Consider the following 17,907-nt stretch of genomic DNA (forward strand, 5'->3'; position numbering starts at 1 on the left):
CTAACTACTTCACATTCATCTCATTTCACATCTAAGAACAGCTCATGCAGATTTCTTCAGGCAATCAAACAGCAAAAACAAAGCACACCCGACATAGCAAAGCTTTGCGATCAAACAGCAGGTTATTGAAAGCTGAATTGTTCATTAGCTTTCTTATGCTGCAAATAATGCATTGGTCTTCTTACCCAAAAACAATGTAGGTAAACCTGAGTATTTCCTTTTACACCTATGCAGTCCAGCTTGCAACACCAACTTCCTTTTGTACTTTCAAGTTTGCAGTGCTTGATAACCTGTAAGGCAGATGCTAGGTGGACAACGCATCAATGGACTATTGCAATGTTGTAATTGAAAATATTAATTGATATCAATAAACACATTGAGGAAAGTTCTCCTTTACTTTTCATGTTGAATCAAATTATCAAATGGGAGACTACAATCAACATTCTTCTTAACTGGTAGATTTAGTAGGAAAAATGGTAATTCACACACATCATTTTTTTCACAATGACACTTAAGTTACTAAGTCGGATTTCTTGGTAAATATCAGGTATCACTGCAGACAACTGGATTCTTCAAACAAATATTCTGTGTCCTATATACTGATTAAAGACTTGCGAACTTTTTACTTTTGCTATAAAAAGGAGGAGTAGGACATGAACTTCTATGACCTAGTTTTGTAAGAAAGTCAGACCAAGACAGCTGTGAATAAAAGGATGCTCGTTACGGTTCTGGGGATAACTGATCTTGTGTCACACGCTCAGGCTTTCACTAGCTTCCAGGAGCTTTTGTTGCCATAATGCTTTATTTCACGCAAAGAGGCTATAATACAGAAACCCAGAACACTATGCACGTATAGGAATGAATTATCAACTAACCTCAGAGCAAACTTTGGAGAGCCCTGTAGCCCTCAACACCCTCACAGATCCTAAGAGCAAGATATACCACCATTTCACCAAACAGGCACCAGAAAAATCCCCTACCATAGAAATGCCCTTATGCCTTCAAGGCTCTACTTTGAAAAACAACCACTGCCACCAAAAGCTTGTTTTATGCACTAAAAAGAAAAACTCTCAAAGTTTTCCTAACTTTCTATGTGATTAAAACTACTTTTGAGACAGCCAGGCCTTGATATGCACCTTTACGAGGTTTTCTGAACACTAATTAGTTTCAGATGCCAGGGCAACAATCTCCAAAACACACTGAAGCACGTGTATAGAATGTATTACAACTCCATTTGTAGTCACTGATGTGAAAACTATACAAAGCTGGGGAATAATTATGATTACTAATATCCTAATTAGATTGATCAAGTGCAAAGACACCCTCACTGTAGACACTTAATGAATTTCAAAAAATAATTTATTCTAGAATTTTTTCCCTGACTATTCTTAAATCCAATACCTAATATTACTATAATTAAAAAGAGACAAAGTCTTTTTCCCTTTTTCTTTTAAAGTTTGCCTACTTGGCATGTTTGAGCCAGTCTTCTCTGTCTGACACAAAGTATTTCAGCCTACAACAGGCAAAAATTCAAAAACATTCCAAAACTGACAATGACTAAGATGAGAAGCAAAAACTATACCCAAAGCTAATGCCGGTTCCTTTAACAAAACGCATGCCTTATGATCTTAATTAAATTTGCTGCCTTCAAAGTGCTTGAAAATTGGTTAAAATATTTTAGTAACTGTTATATTTTGTTTTGTATCATTAAAGGATGCAAAGAAAGAAAGCAGAGCTCCTTCATAGTAGGTACTTGACACCTCAAAACAAAATTTTTGAATATGTTTAGACAACATGACTGTGGAAAAAGGAAGCAGTCTCATTCTACAGACGAAGATTGGAAGCAGTTTCAAGTAACTTGCTCAGTACTTTTAAACTCCTACTGATGCTCCTTAAAGACTATCATACCAGTTGCTATTTACAGTAGCAAAAGCTTGTCTCTGTGTTACCTCAAAGGAGAATTAATGATCCAGACATCTTCTAGAATTAGCAGAACTGCAGCTTCCCAGACAGCATGACCTTCTCTCTTCTCTTCCCTTTATCTTCACTTCCAATTTTCATTTTGCAATCCAAAACATATCAGTAATGCTCCAACTCTTGGCCCTTCGTTACTGGAGAAAAGGTTCATCTATCAAAGGATTTCTACTTTAAGTGTCTTTTCACTTCCTCATTTTTGTCCCTTCGAAAAAAATAGTTTTGAGTTTGTATTATACACCATATTCCGTTTTTTTTTCCCCAAGAAATAATTATTCTACCTGCATGTGGCAAGGCCCATGCCTAGAAATGCTAATTATTGCCAATGCCAACAATAACTGCTGCCAAAAAAAAGATTGCTGTCCAGTTCATTCTTAAGCAGCATGACAAGTCACACTGCACCAACAGATATTTTGGTTAAATAAACATTTGTGAGACTAAAAATGCTGTACCCACGGATAGTAAACGGGAAAAAAGACATAATAGCTCAAATGGCTTCATTATTAACAGGCCCTGACCTACAGACACAGAGGAACCAAGGTCCTTGAGAGGAAGAAGGCGGCCAATCACCTCCTTTGTAAACCTACTAGAAACAAGGTCTGAAATGATCACACCTCAAACTCACCATTTAAGACTGAACTGTAGCAAAGCTTGTCAAAAAGTCAGGGTTAAGTGGATGGCTAAAATAGCTGCTAAGGTAGTACATGCACAGGCAACGTGACTTCCATGAGCAACAAGTCACAAGTTGGCTCCTCCAATAAGGCTTTATCTACGTTAACAAGAAACATGAAACCACAGAAGAGAAACTACAGATTTAAACAGTTGATGCTGGTCAGCTCAAGTCCACACTACAACCCCTCAAAAGAATTAGTCTGGACTAGATCTAGCCTGGTCTCATCGATCTAGTACCTCAATAGCTACTGGAGCGCCTGATAAGGCCACCCTCTGGTTTCATCTCACACTAAAGCTGTTCTGCTTGCATAGCCCAAACTGCTCAGCAACACCGACCAAAGCACAGTAAGAGGGGCAACTAGGAGGCTGGCTTCAAAGGGACTTCTACTATTTACAAAGTCACTTCTCACAGAGGAATGTCTGGTTCATTCTGAACAGGAGTCAGGTAGCATTCATGCATCTCATGAGGAGCATATAGTTTCAAAGGAGGTATCCAAGCGAATTACTGTGAAATTTGACAAGTAGAAGGAACTAGAACGGGTACCTGAGAGACTCAGAAAATGATGAAATCATCTGAGCTGGTGAGGTGGGAAGGCAGGGTTGTGCATGGCATCACCTGGTGCCTGCCCAGCCTTTCCTGGAGGTTTTCTCACAGGAGACCAGTTCTGAGAAGCTGTATGCATCGGCCTTAGCTGCATGGGGCCAGGACTGCCCCAAGCAGAGGATCAGACTCTGGTGCTCATCATCAGCCATCCTACTAGGAGCCAGCTGCTGTAAAATGCCTTCTGCTTGAGGAATAGGGGATTAGGGGTCTGCAACATTTAAGCTTAGCAGTAAATAGACTTTTTTTTTTTTCTTCCAAAATAGAATCTCATTAAAGCTCAAGAGAAGCTTTGAGGTAACATCTTGAAAAATGAATGAAATGACTCTAGCTTGCAGAATCTACAACTATTTTAAAGTTTTAGAATTGTCTTTTCAGAAAATTGAAAAAGCCGTTGAAAAGGTGCTGCTGGGAGTTTCTGTACTGCCTTCAGACTATACTTTCAAAAAATTCGTTTTAGCACTCAGCCTGGGCACAGACTGCCTCTAAGCAATAATGAACACAAGGAGCCCTGCCTGCTGTGGAAAGGCTGCCTGGTGAAATTCTGTTTTAAAAAGAAAATAAAAATAACAAAATAACAAGCAAACAAACAAAGAACCCACCCACCCACACAGGTGGACGTGGGCTGCAAGATCAGAGTAAGTAGGATTAATAAAAGAATATTTCTGAGAGTTAACTAAAATTTCTGAAGGACTGACCATCACCCAGAGTCATGATATGGTTTGCCATACTTTTCTGTAGAGAAACAGAAGAGAAGTTAGCCCTTGAAATTAATGTCCTCCACCAAAAAAGGACTGTTACTCTCACTTTTTTCACGTGCAAAATAGAATATACTTTACAAATTAAGCCAAGAATTTGTAGTCAATTCAATTAATCTTTTACCTTTAGCATTCCAAGTTATCTACATAACCCAGAAAAGCCTCACAAGGAACACAATTAAAATCACTATATATAAGCTTCTTAGTATTTACAAGCTTCTTAGTACTTACACCCAAGGGTGTTACACTCACCCTTTCAGTGTTGTCTCAGGCTTACAGTTCCAGTCTTCCTCAAGAAGAACGAGGGAGGCTTCAAACAACTTGCCGGCATCCTGAGGTCTTTGCAAGGAGGAATATGTTCATCGTGCAGACTTGCTCCTCTTGGCTGTAAGGAGCACCACATTGGTGCTTTCTTCCTCTTCGGTCTTGCAGCACTTCTGAAAGTTGCACAAACGCCTCCCTCAGACCCACTGACATGAAGGGACATCGTGGGTTTCTCACCGACTTCACCCAAGCCCTCAAAGCATTACTTTGCAGAAGATTTAGAGAGGTAAAGCTTAAAAAGATGGTGCAATAGTCATTTGACCACTAAAAACCTGTCAAGATTATGCAAACACAGCTCAAGCCAAGGCACATCCTATGTTCCTGTGGACTTGTAGCCTTTTTGGGAATAATGGCCAAGTCTTTTTTACAGGACTATGGGTCTTCTTCAGTAGGCTAAGTGATCATAGCTGTGAATGATTTCCCAAGATGTGCCTTGTGGTAGTGTAACTTTCTACGGCTTTAATAGCATCTAAAGTCAGCACTAGTATCGATATTAACACTTGAAAATTTCCAATGAGAAATAAACTCAAATCCTTTTTGAGCTCTATTGAATGCTTCTAAACAGGCAGACAGTTAACTAGGGCATATCTTCACCAGGAACTTTAAATGCTTGCTGCAACCCCCAAAGAATTGAGTTACAGTTGTGTTTTTATTTTTTTTTGAATTCTATATTCTAAAACTATTCAAAAAGAAACTGCCACTGCAGTAGGCTGCCAACTCCATTCACTAAGGAGAACTGTCATCAATGAAGAAATGTTATATCAGCCAAATAAAAAAATACGTCCCCTTCCATAGAGGAATTCTGATTTTAATCACTCTTCAGGATACAGGTGATGCTGAAGCTTACCCAATGGACACACTGGAACCAAGAGGCAAAGGCAACTTCAGAAGCAAGCACAGCTGGAAGATAGTAATTAGAAAATGCAAAGACACTCAAGATATGCATATTGAACTCAGTACTCTCTCTCCAACTTTAGAAGAGATTTATGCTTGTGCATCTAAAATTGAACCAAGAGAGGCTTTTGGATACTAAAGCATTTCTCAAGCCTGTTGAGGAAGGAGTAGACAGAGGAAGAGCCTCTTAAATCCCATCCAATATTCGGGAGGAGCAGAAAGAGATCTCAACTGGGCACACCAGTTGGTGAAAGGGACACAGCATCAGCCAGAAAGAAGCAAAATGGTCACAGTAGCTGGCACACAGGAGCAGCTAATATCTTGTTGCAAAGCCCTTGTTGATGGAAGAATAAGGAGATGACATTGTTTTACGGATAGTTTAATTTTTGCATAGTAAACCTTTCTTTCCTGGTGACCATACTGTTGAAAAACTAGGTTTTGTGAAGACACAGCAGCTGTAGAACTACACTACACTAACATAATTCTGGTGGAGTGTTTAAAAGGCAATGCCTTGGGTAGTTTACGTTTTTCCTCAGTTTTTCAAATGTGAGTTGTTGGAAAACATGATTTAAACACACGATCTCAAACTGACAGGAGTTTCACTGAAACTTCCATCAGTCAGCAAGAATTAACGTCCAAGGGCTGCAAACGGTGCGCTGACAACGGACAAGCTGAAGGTGGGACTGTTGCTCACTCAGTTCCACAACATCAGAATGAGAGGGCACTCCGCAGAATTAGTAAGAGACCAGATGAACATGCATAAAAGAAAACTTGTTGTAAAGAGCAGAAGGGAATTCTTGGAACTTGCTGCCACGGGCAGCACTGGAGACAGAGTATTGAGAAGCTCAAAAACACGAGCAGAAATTCACAAACACACCCATAAATGGATCAAAGGAGTAAGTATAAAAACTCTTCCATCCCTCATCCAATGACAGTGAATTCTGGGCAAGCGCAATGGCAGGGGGTCAAAGGAAGCAGCTACACTAGATGGATCATTTGGAAGGCTGAAGGCGGTTAAAATACTTGTTCATACCACTGGGCTGCACAAAAAGGCCAACTGTCAGATGTCCCAGCCCAGCTTTACCAGCTGTAATAACAAGCCTGACCAATTCAGCTTCTGAATCACAAATCGATTCCATTCATCCATCCATCTAAAAAAAACCCTGATGTTCCCTAAGAGAAGACATCTTGGTCACCCTTTACATTCTGCAAAGATCTGTTTAATCACCAAAGACAGAAATCAGGTAGAATCAGTTGTTAGCACATAGATTTTATTTTTGTATTTACAATATTTAAAATAAATACATCAGTCTCTAGCCATTCCTAATAAATGCAAAAATAGAAAACTTCCCCTTTTAACAAAAGTGCAGTAATGTAAGTTAGAACATAACTTTAAAACATACAACATTATGTCTCAACATTTTTTTTAACTATGAAAACAGACTTGTAAAACAAGCACCATGATTCACCTTCCAGAACACCTTCCAGTAAAGCAGCATCAGAGGGTAAACAAGAAAATGGGGAAGTTAGTATGGAACTGTAGTAGCAAATCTTTGAATATTTTAAATGGCATGTTACAAAACTGGTCTCTGCCTATTCTTTGGGAATAGCTTTACCGCATAGCCGAATACCAAGACAGCCATGTTTGTTTGTTTGCACAACCAAGAGAGATTCAAATCTGCCTTCTGCCTTTGGCTTGAACTGCACTGGCACGTTGATGTAATGATGGGATCTGTTGGAAAAAAAAAAGTGCATATTTGATGTTTAAAACCACATAAATCTCAAAGAAAGACTTTTTTTCTAGTTTTGACTTTCACCAAAATAGTACACAAGAGTGCGTACTGGAATTTAAAACAAAGAATCGTTGAGGTTGGAAGGGACCTCTAGAGATCATCTAGTCCAACCTCCCTGCTCCAGCAGGGACACCCAGAGCACATGGCACAGGGTGGCATCCAGGTGGGTTTGGAAGATCTCCAGGGAAGGAGACTCCACAGCCTCTCTGGGCAGCCTGTTCCAGGGCTGTGTCACCCTCACAGGAAAGAAGTTCTTCCTCACACGGAGGTGGAACTGCCTGTGTTTCAACTTACACCCGTTACCCCTCATCCTGTCACTGGCCACCACGGAGAAGAGCCTGGCCCCATCCTCCCTACATTCTCCCCTCAGGTATTTGTACAGGTTGATCAGATCCCCTCTCAATCTTCTCTTCTCCAGGCCAAACAGGCCCAGCTCGCTTAGTCTTTCCTCATTAGAGAGATGCTCCAGTCCTCTAATCATCCTCGTAGCGCTAGGCTAGATATTTTATAGTTCTGATTAACTACTACTCTTCTGAGGGGCTTAGATTCTAAAGATGATGCTTCCCTATGGGCTAGACAAAGTATTTCAATATTCTAATAGCCACTGCTGCTAGTTTGTCTGGAGAAGTTTGGTCTGCCTCTTTGTAATACATTCACAGTACATAAACTACATTTATAGCAAAGTAACTGCACATTTATTTCATAAGTCACTTGACAAGTGTGCTTATTTTTCCCATTCTTAATCACTTTGAAGCTAGTAAATTTAATTTCAATTAGTTCTAATTGTTTCCATACGAGTAAATATGCTGTTAAATGACTGTAAATCAATATACTCATGCTCAATCATTATTTGAAAGATTTTACATCATGCCTTTTCTTTCAGGTTATGTAATTCCTCCTCTTCTCAGATGGCATAAAAGTCACTCCAAATACTAAAGAAACTATTCTACCACAGTAGAATGTAATGGGTGACTGTCTTATTTTCCAAAGCCCATGTGCACGATTTAAGAACATAAAAGTTATCCGACCTAAAATTCTGGAAATGCTGCCAGGCAGTCTATTAGATTCCATGGGATCCAATAAGAATATCCAGAACTAACAGATAGATAACAGTGATAGACATATATTGGAATAAGTGAAAAAGGAGCAGCAACACTTACTAAGGCAGAGAAAGAAGAAACAACCATCTTTTCTCCTTTCTTTACCCCAAATCTTTACTCTCATTTGCTCCACCTTTTTGTCTGCTATCAGTCTCTGCTTTGACTATTTGACTAAAATACAGTAAAGGAAGGTGGTCAGACCTGGGTTTCATGTCTCCCACTTGACAGCTGAGTATTGTACAATTCTGAGATGTTTCTCTATCAGTTTAGTCAACCTCCCACACATGCACTCTGATCTAAGTGAAAAGCATTACTATGATTATTTATATGTTACAGATCCATTAGATTAGAAAACACAACTTTTAGCCAGAATTAAGACCGAAGTTTAGCTATCAAAAGAACAAACAGGAAAGACAGGAAGGATGTAGGAGCCTGTATCAAATAAAGCCCTCCAAAAAGATGTTTGCTTATATACGCTAACATTTACTCGAAGAATCATACGCCCCAAAATCAAAATTATAGTATCAAAAACTTAACAGTAGGTCAGGTATTACTCTTTTGAAGGGATGAACACATGTGGATGTCAAAAAATTAATTCCCAAAATATGTATTATGTGACCTTCATGAAACTGAGGCAAAGTTTCTTAGCATACAGGAGCTGTATTCAATTTCATCCGACCACTGAAGTTCTAGTAGTCATATGATGCTATACACATTTTTTTTCATCTTTAAAAAAGCAGATTTAGAGAGTATTTGAAATTTATTTTGTAGCGCCAGTTGATTTTTTATGGCCAGGGGATGGCTCAACTCACATGGGTCTTCCTGTTCCTAACCCAAAAGGAAAGACCTATTTTCATATCCTTCACTAACAAAACTGGAAACTCCAAACTCCTTTAATGACAAGCATGCTTCAGGCTATATGGAATACATATTGCTATATATGAAGCAACCTGGAGGATTTCTGTAGTGACAAGAAACAGTCAAGCATCGCAGTGTGAAGACAAATGGAATTTACCGCCGATTAACTGATTTTCCCTTTAATAAGATATTTTATTTTACTTCAAACTTTTCACTATGTCTATAACTTAGTTAATTCACAACTACTGCATGGGCTTCACAGGATACTGCATCAGCTTCAAGTGGTATTTCTGAACAGTCAGATAGAACTGTAGCCTATTCCAAGGACAGTCAAACTGATATTGTCCTCCAAACACAACAGCAGCAACAAGCAAGTTCAAAAGGAACAGAATGAATAAGCTTCACCTAAGCCACAGTAGCCAGGTGTACTGGCAACAGTGGTGACTTCTGACACCCAGAATGGTAGCTACTGAAAACAAAAACAATTATTCACCAAAGTGTTACCTTTTCGTATGATTTCAAATATCTGCTACTCTATAGTCAGCTAATTGCAGATGGCTTCAGAAAATAAGCACCTTAATTTTCAAACTATTACGAGGCTGAACATCATAATCCTTTCAGAAACAGAACTTAAATTTTCAAAAATTCTTAAAGCTATCAAGTGTTCTAATGTTTCAGCTGTATATCATTTGAAAGACATTTTGTTGAAGATGCCCAGCCTTGAAGTAAAAATCTACTATTCAAATAAAACTCTTCTTTTGAATGCAAATTCCAGACAATTCCTTTCCATTCCTTGCAAGGCTTATAATACTAACTAAATGATTGCGCAGTCGTTAACAGGGTTTATGTTCTGAGGTACTTGGTGAAGACTTAAACTTCCTTACTCTTCTCCCTGCAGTTTTGGCTGCAAGATACTGTACTTGGATTAAGTCAGATGATAATTTCAATTGAACCAACTATGGAAAAGGAAGCAGCACTGTTAAATTTTGGTATCTGTGAATACTGTGAACCAGTAAGATCAGGTAAAACCACTGTGCCAACTTCTGAAAGTCAAGCTCTTGACTTTAAAGATAACAAAACCTTGCAATTCTATTACCCAGATTTAACATGATTACTCAGGATTACTTTCAAATCCGACTCCGAACCATGCACTAGACCATGGGGCTTTTTGATACATAAAGTCCAAAAATATAGCTTTAATTTTACACTCTTATTTGCAGACCAACTATTCAAGTTATTGCAAACACAGTTTTCTTCTCCAGTTACTTTTGAACACTACTTTATAGAACGTCCAGTTAACCCAACCTGTCTTTCTTCAGAGTCTCCTTGACGCTGTTCATAAACCTTAAATAAAAGCCATTTAAAGAATTTTTAGCACTTTTTCTTTAAAGAGTACCTCTCCAAGTCAACTAACTCTTCTACATTCTATGCTTCCAAGCCAGAAAGCTTTTCCAGAAAACTATGTTGACAAATTAATTTATATATATACATATATATATATATAGACACACATATATCTCTAGAAGTCAGTATTTACAGCTGGAGCAAAAATAGTCCAAGTTGCTAGAATAAAGCTTTCAGAATGTTATTAAATGGTACAATGGTATCACTTGATACCATTTATAAATGATAGGTAGAATTTTAACTTAGTGCTAACCCTACTTAGCGTAAAAGCAACTGAGTCCACAATTTCTAACAGAAATATACCAAGCAGATTTGATAATATCCCTCAAAAAGTTTTCTGAAATATCTAAATGCTTTCCAAGGAGGTTGCATCTAGTTGGACATCTGGATTTGACTGGATTTCATCCTGGTCACTACTTCCATACAAAAACAAAGCCTCTCACACTGTCTGGTGTGGCATATACAATAAAAAGATGTCACTCAAGTAGGGAGACTGGAAAAAAAAAATCTAAGCAGAGTTGTGACATTTCACACTGAGATATGTCATTGACTGGCACACAGGAAACGAGACAGATGTAGGAGTCAGAGGATCTAGTTATATTTAGGACTTGGCTCAGATAATTCCTATTCTATAAACACTTAGTTTCCCTGTATTTAAAACTGGGACCTGTTGAAACACCAAGAAGTTGTGCTTGATTACTTTTCATGCAAACACCTGCATTAAACTATCCTTATGAAATCCTGTTATCATCAACTTGAATATTCCCTTTGTGCAGGCGATACACTGCAATACTTGATAGGACCAGGCAATACCAGACTGCTCAAACCTGGTATTTGCAAAAGAATCTTAGGGGCAGTTCTGCAGGATTGTCAAGTTTGAAGCACCATGAAGGCAATTTGCTTGGTCTGTTGTGCAGAAAGGATAAATGGCAGGAGTGAATCGATTGTGCACAGCATGTCAAATGGTTAAATGAAGCATTAGGCTTAGCATTAAGAGCAGCAGCACTGTTAGGAACAATTTGCAGGGAAGAAATTGACAGAGGCAGAAATAACTGTGTGGGCTCGTTCTGCTTCTAACCAAGATTATAAAGCACAATATCAGCAAAAAATACAGATTTAACTACGCAGCCAGAATACTGAGTATTTATAGCTACAATTCAGCATTGTACATATATACAGGAGATATTTACTTTACTGAATTACCTGGGTAAGTTTTTTTGTTTGCCTTTTTTTTTTTTTTTTTTTTTTTTTTTTTTTTTTTTAAGGACTTTGTTAGCATAGGCATTACTCACCTTAAGGAGTACCTCAAGTGCTTGATGTGGAAAGGTTCTCCAGGGTTTACAAACTTCAACTGTAATTTAATACAAAATGCTTTAAAAACTCCATTACATCTTGGACCATCATATTCAGTTTACCACATGCTTAAAATTAGTCACATAATTTACAAATATAACTTCAGATAGATAGAGGATATAAAATGCCTTGCTTTGTACATATTAAAAATATGTATATAAGGATGTTTTAACAAAGTTAACAAAAAACAATGAATCTGCATGAAAAATAATGTATTACTTTTTCAGTTGCAGATATGTCAAGAAGCCAAGAGCACGTCATACTCAGATAATAGAAAAGATTAAAAATTACAAGAAAAAAAATCCTTGAATGACAACATAAAAAAAAAAGAATTCTTCAGAAAAAGCTATGAAGATTGACTTTTGGAATTAACATGTTAAGAGTTTCATACCATTGCAATCTTCGGTTAAAAGACACAAAAAACCTACAGTGCAAGTGAATGAAGCACATAGATGCAGGTCTGTCGAGCTTACCAGGTGTGTAGTAAAAGAATTATTCCGCAAATTGACCTTTAACGTGCGCGTCTCCCCAACTCGGGTTGGGGGAAAGGTATAGAGGTCTTCTGGAGCATACAGTCCTCGAACGGAGTTACTGTTTTGTCTGATTTTGAAAAGAAAGACAAGATATTAAGAGTTCCTATTTGTATGGTCTTAATATATTGATTCTATATGTTCTGAACAAAACCATTTTATTCTCCCCATACCCACATCATCCCACAGTACGACACTTGGGCGTGCACCTTACACTGAAACAGCAGCAAGGATAACGCATGTAGCACAGTGCTCCCTTGCAGAGACAGCTTTCAGATATTGTAGAGTTTCCAGAAGGGGAGAGTGTGCAAGAGATTTTGCTATTGAAACAGTGAATCGTGGTTAGGCCCCTTAGGAAAGGGTTTTTTTTCAGTGGGGAGAAAAAAGTACAAGAAAATGTTACTGAATAATACAAAGCCATTAAGTGCTTTGCCAGACATGTTTCTGCAGCTATTTACTTTTTAACACAGGATAAGTGAGGCTGGGAGATTTCTAGTCCAAACTGTTGCTCCAAGCAGGGTCAGCTCAGAGGTGAGACCAAGTTGTTCAGGGCTTTGTCTTGTTGGGTCTTGAGAATCTCTAGGGATAGAGGCTGAACTACCTCTCCAGGCACCATGTTCCACTGCCTAATATGCTTATGGTGAGAAAAGCATTTTTTCCTCCCCCATTCTATCCAGCTGGAAACTCTCATCTCAGTTTATGCCCATACATACCCTGCTTTAACTGCAGATGCATCAGAACAACCCTTCCTCCCTGGCACAGGTGGAAGTTCAGTTCCTGTGAGGGCATCTGCGGAAGCTTTCAGAGTTGAAGTTTTATTTTCTGTTTTAATTCCCTGTTGGTAAAAATAAAGTTGCCTTAAACATTTGCAATTAAAATTTTCATCTTTAAGCATTTAAAACACTTCTCTTTTCTAACTTAAAGTTTTATGTTTAGAGCATAATCTTCCCAGAATCATTGAATCATTGTGACAGAGAAAAATAATTTGGGAGGAATACTGCACTGTTTGTCTTACAAATGCTTTATTTGTTACAAGCCAGTTTGCAACAAACTAGCAGCGCAGATGGAGACTTGAGACTGCTGCTAACAATGAAGATTTTATTCAAAAAAAAAAAAAAAAAACACTCAGCAGCTCTGCAGATATTCTGCCCATATGCCTCAAAAGCAGCAAAGTCAGCAAAACAACTGCTCAGAAAAAGGAAGGAAGGGATAAATCATCACTGTAACTTGAATTATCACAAAAGCAAAAAGTTTTGTAATGCTTTTGCATGACAAACAACACATCCTTCTCACCAAAGCAAGAGCTCTACAGAGAAGCAGCATCTGATACTGCATTACACTAACTTCTACTTTCTGAAATTCAGCTGTAATATTTACTGCTGTCATGCCAGTAGGGACCTACACTCATTGTACTCAACTAACACGAAGCAACCAGCTTTGCCAGATGCACAATTACCAAATCTGCTTTGTTTGACAGAGCTAGACAGATAGTGTTTGATACCCTTGGGTCACAGTATCTTGACAAAGTCAAAGAATCTGAGATTCTCCTACACTTAGTCATACAACATTGTCTCAAATTTTTCAAAACCTGCTGACATCTTAGACAGGAAGTTGATTCCTTTTACCCTGGGAAGACTAAAAGAAATACTCATCTTCAATAGAGCCGGTATGACAAATGTGTCTTTTAGACATTCATTTTTTTTATTGAAAGAGCTTCTAATCAGTCTGTCAGAAGTAGCAGCAGTCAAGTTATCCTAATGTTAAAAGAAAAATATTCTTCAGTTGCAAATAACCCATGAACTACAGTAGAACCTGATATGTAAAGGCCAAGAAAGGCTTCATATGTATCTCTTGTTTCAAGAGCTTTCGAAGGAAAAATGATGAGTGCCATGCCTCAGAATTATCTTTCAAAATCTAGCTTATCAATAAGGCAAGTTTGGTCCATGAGAACAAGACACACCATGGAAAATTGTCAGACACTCTCCTCACTATTTATAATGGCATCTTCTACTACTGCATCAGTTAAATGACACCCCTATTTACTGCTTTTTCCTGTTTCAAATGAGAGCAGTATATTAACACTGTCCAAACAGTTACATTTAAGTGCACTGGTTCCAAAGAAACCTCACGAGCACAGGAATAAAACTCGTATCTATTTAGTCTTATTTTTTTTCTCCTCACTGAGCTTAGATTTTCTTCCTTTCCTTCTCTTGCTCCTAGAACGTACAAAATAAAATAAGTCTTCTGAACTGCTGAGAACAGTAATCAAACCAGAAATGCTGGTAAACAATAGGTTGGATTCAGTATTCACCAAGAAATTCACTAAGCGACAGCTCAGGTGGTTCACTTCTCCTGTTGTAAAATGATACATTAAAAAGGTATAGTTATAGCTAAAGATGATAAATTATGTAAGTAAAAAAAATATTTATATATATGGCATGTAGTTACTTTATGCCATTATCCCTTTTTCAGGCTATAGGCGGGGTTCACTTTTATGCAGTCCTCAGCTGTTCACAACTGTATTATTCATTTTTCAAATTTCCTGCCATTCTTTTAGTTCTTTTCCAAGTTCTTCCAAGTCTTTCATTTCCTTCAAAGTGGTGCTACAAATAAATACCGCTCAGTCATTATGAATGACAGTCAGTCTTCCCACCTCATTCTATCAAGACTCACATTAACCAGAGCAGTCGCCCTCTTGGCCTCAGCAAACCCAACAGGACTCGAGCCCTTTGCAAAGTTGTAGTAACGCAGCTGTAGTAATGCAGCACCATCCTCCTCACTGCCTCCCTTGAGGTACTTATAGACGCTAACGAGATCCCCTCTCAGCCTTCTCTTCTCCAGGCTGAACAGGCCCAGCTCCCTCAGCCTCTCCTCATAGGGCAGATGTTCCAGGCCCCTGATCATCCTTGTAGCCCTGCGCTGGACTCTCTCCAGCAGCTCCACATCCCTCTTGTACTGTGGAGCCCAGAACTGGACACAATACTCCAGATGTGGCCTCACCAGGGCTGAGTAGAGGGGCAGGATCAACTCCCTCGACCTGCTGGAGACGCTCTTCTTAATGCACCCCAGGATCCCATTGGCCTTCTTGGCCACGAGGGCACACTGCTGCCTCATGGTCAACTTGTCGTCCACCATGACACCCGGGTCCCTCTCTGCAGAGCTGCTCTCCAGAAGGTCGGTCCCCAGCCTGTACTGGTGTCTGGGGTTATTCCTCCCCAGGTGCAGGTCTTTACACTTCCCCTTGTTGAACTTCAGGAGGTTTCTCACTGCCCCGTTGTCCAGGTCCCTCTGGGTGGCAGCGCAGCCCTCTGGGGTATCGGCTACTCCTCCCAGTTTGGTATCATCAGCAAACTTGCTGAGGGAGCACTCTGTGCCTTCATCCAGGTCATTGATGAATAAATTGAACAGGACTGGACCAAGGACTGACCCCTGGGGGACACCGCTAGTTACAGGCAATTAAATAATGCGTGCTGACTCCTCTTGTAAACAGATCTGTAATTCCTTACCTGTTTGATTATGGAAATATTTCATTTTCAGCTCTGACTTTTTCAAAGTCATCTTGACATTTTTCAAATCTTTTCTACAAAAACTTTCCCATACGACTAGCTACAAGATGTTTGAAAGAACTAATTGTTAACACCTTTGAAAAAAATCAAGAGGAACAAATTTGACACGCTAGTTCATAACATCAATATAAAGTTGATCTGCTCAAATATTTACACAACTTTTGCACCTAGTCACGTTCTCAGAAATGAATTATTTATAAATAGATTTCTAATGAAAAACTGAAACAAATAGATGAAAGCTTAATAAAAACGCTCTTAAACAAAAACTGCCCAAAGTTGGAAGTCATTTAATGCATATCTTGTGAACAAGTCACCCTTTCAGCATAAACAAATGGGAAGCAGCAGCATCCTGCTCCATGGCTGCTGTCCAACAGAGGTAAGAGATACTGGCAACAACAGCAACTTAGATTCTTACTACTGACACAGGCACAGCTCTCTAGAAGATCTTCATCTGGACAACTTGGAAATTACATTTCCTTCTGGAGAGGGCAGCAAACCATGTACCTTAATCATATCTTAATACTTATTATACAGAGCTATTTCACATTCTGAGGGGTAATAAGGCAGGGATTAAAAGCAATCAAAGGACAAAGCACAGAAAATCTGTTCCAGTTCCCAAACTCCTATCTCCGGGTCTCAGCAAATAGGGCTGAGGAACTACAGGAGAGCTGAAGGGGAGTTCCAAATGCTCCTGTAAGTCTTAAAAAAAAATAAAAATAAAAATAAAAATAAAAATAAAAAAAAATTCCCACCTACCCTGTTATTCTGATCTATATTTATAGGATGATAGTTTTAGATGCCTGATAATTTTTTTTTTTTTTTGGCCTGGTGGCTGTGTGTGTCTTTCTCTTAACACGAGAGATAAGGGAGACTTTGGAAACAGCTCATGAAAGTACTACATACACTCAGTGCAACAGTCTTCACAAAGACAGACTCATAGTCTTATCAGTCCAAGTTCCCTCCTTCCTCCTTGCCCCCATTTTTCTCCTGAATTCACATTTTCTTCTACTCAACAGACCCTACGAAAAAACGATTAAAACACTTTCATCACTGTTTTTGATACTCTTTAAATCTGCAAACACACTTAAGAAAGCAAGTCAGCTCCTCCCCCCATAGACTGAACAAATTCAAAAAATAGCGAGTCTGAAGTCATATCAGTTCCACTGACTACATCATGGTTTATTGTACAGAAACATGCCTACTTCTAACAAGAGAGACGGAACTAAAATGAGGATCAAAAGTGAACAGAAAATTCTTTCCAAATCAACTACATAAAGCATTTAGTAAAACTGCATACTTTTCCACATTAAAATACAGATTAATACAGATTAAGTACATAATTAAAAATGTTAAATACAAAAATGCTCAGAAAAAGAGATTCAGAAGAAACACACCCTTATCTCGGAAGCCTGAAGCTTCCAAGATTGCAGTGTTACACTTTATAATATACCACAGGTCAGGTACTTTGCTACAGTCCTTTGTAGCATGATGCATTTAAAGTGTGATATAAACTTTTGCCTCCTCAGAAACAATTGCCAGAGAAAACAAGTTTCTCTCTTTGAACACTAAGCAAAATTTTGTCTCTCACGTCAACTTACTTATCACAAAACTACCATTCTCGCCTTGCCTGTGTAAGATAAGAAGTACATTTAAATCTAAGATAAAAGTATTATCAGATTTTTTCGAAATATTCTGGGGCATATCAGAAACAGTACTGTGTAGTTACATGCTTACCAGGAATTTTTGCCCAGGAGAAAGTTTATAATAATTATATTGTATACATGTATATATATAATATAGTAATCATATTATATAGTAATTTATATTCTTACCGCTCCAGAAAGCTGAAATCTTAATTTGTGTTTCCTATTTGGGTTTTCAATAGGGTAACACTCAAGGTCCCAGAACTGGGAGTAATCTCCTCTGTCTCTGGGTAGAAAGATTACAGAAACCTACCAAAAGAAAAAAAAAAAAAAAAAAACTTTTTTTTTTTTTTAAATCATCATTAAATTCATTTACGGGCAATTACAGTTAAGTCAGCAACAAATGTATACACTAAAGAGATACATGCATGCCACAA

General features: G+C 38.4%; 1 protein-coding gene across 1 annotated transcript in view; it reads right to left on the reverse strand.

Annotated features, from left to right (window-relative positions):
• Window positions 1-6,757: 6,757 nt before the first annotated feature.
• CEP192 (centrosomal protein 192) overlaps window positions 6,758-17,907 on the reverse strand; it is a 59,485-nt gene continuing 48,335 nt past the window's right edge. The window contains exons 39-43 of the mRNA XM_088524053.1: window positions 17,660-17,779; window positions 12,975-13,096; window positions 12,205-12,331; window positions 11,671-11,729; window positions 6,758-6,955 (exon numbers count right to left, since the gene is read on the reverse strand). Coding sequence (XP_088380179.1) covers window positions 6,817-6,955; window positions 11,671-11,729; window positions 12,205-12,331; window positions 12,975-13,096; window positions 17,660-17,779 — 567 coding nt within the window. The 3' untranslated portion in view covers window positions 6,758-6,816. The remainder of the gene's footprint in view (window positions 6,956-11,670; window positions 11,730-12,204; window positions 12,332-12,974; window positions 13,097-17,659; window positions 17,780-17,907) is intronic.

This window comes from Tinamus guttatus, unplaced genomic scaffold, assembly GCF_059628265.1.
Source record: "Tinamus guttatus ecotype Peru unplaced genomic scaffold, ASM5962826v1 Tinamus_guttatus_pri_ptg000203l, whole genome shotgun sequence".
Taxonomy (NCBI): domain Eukaryota; kingdom Metazoa; phylum Chordata; class Aves; order Tinamiformes; family Tinamidae; genus Tinamus; species Tinamus guttatus.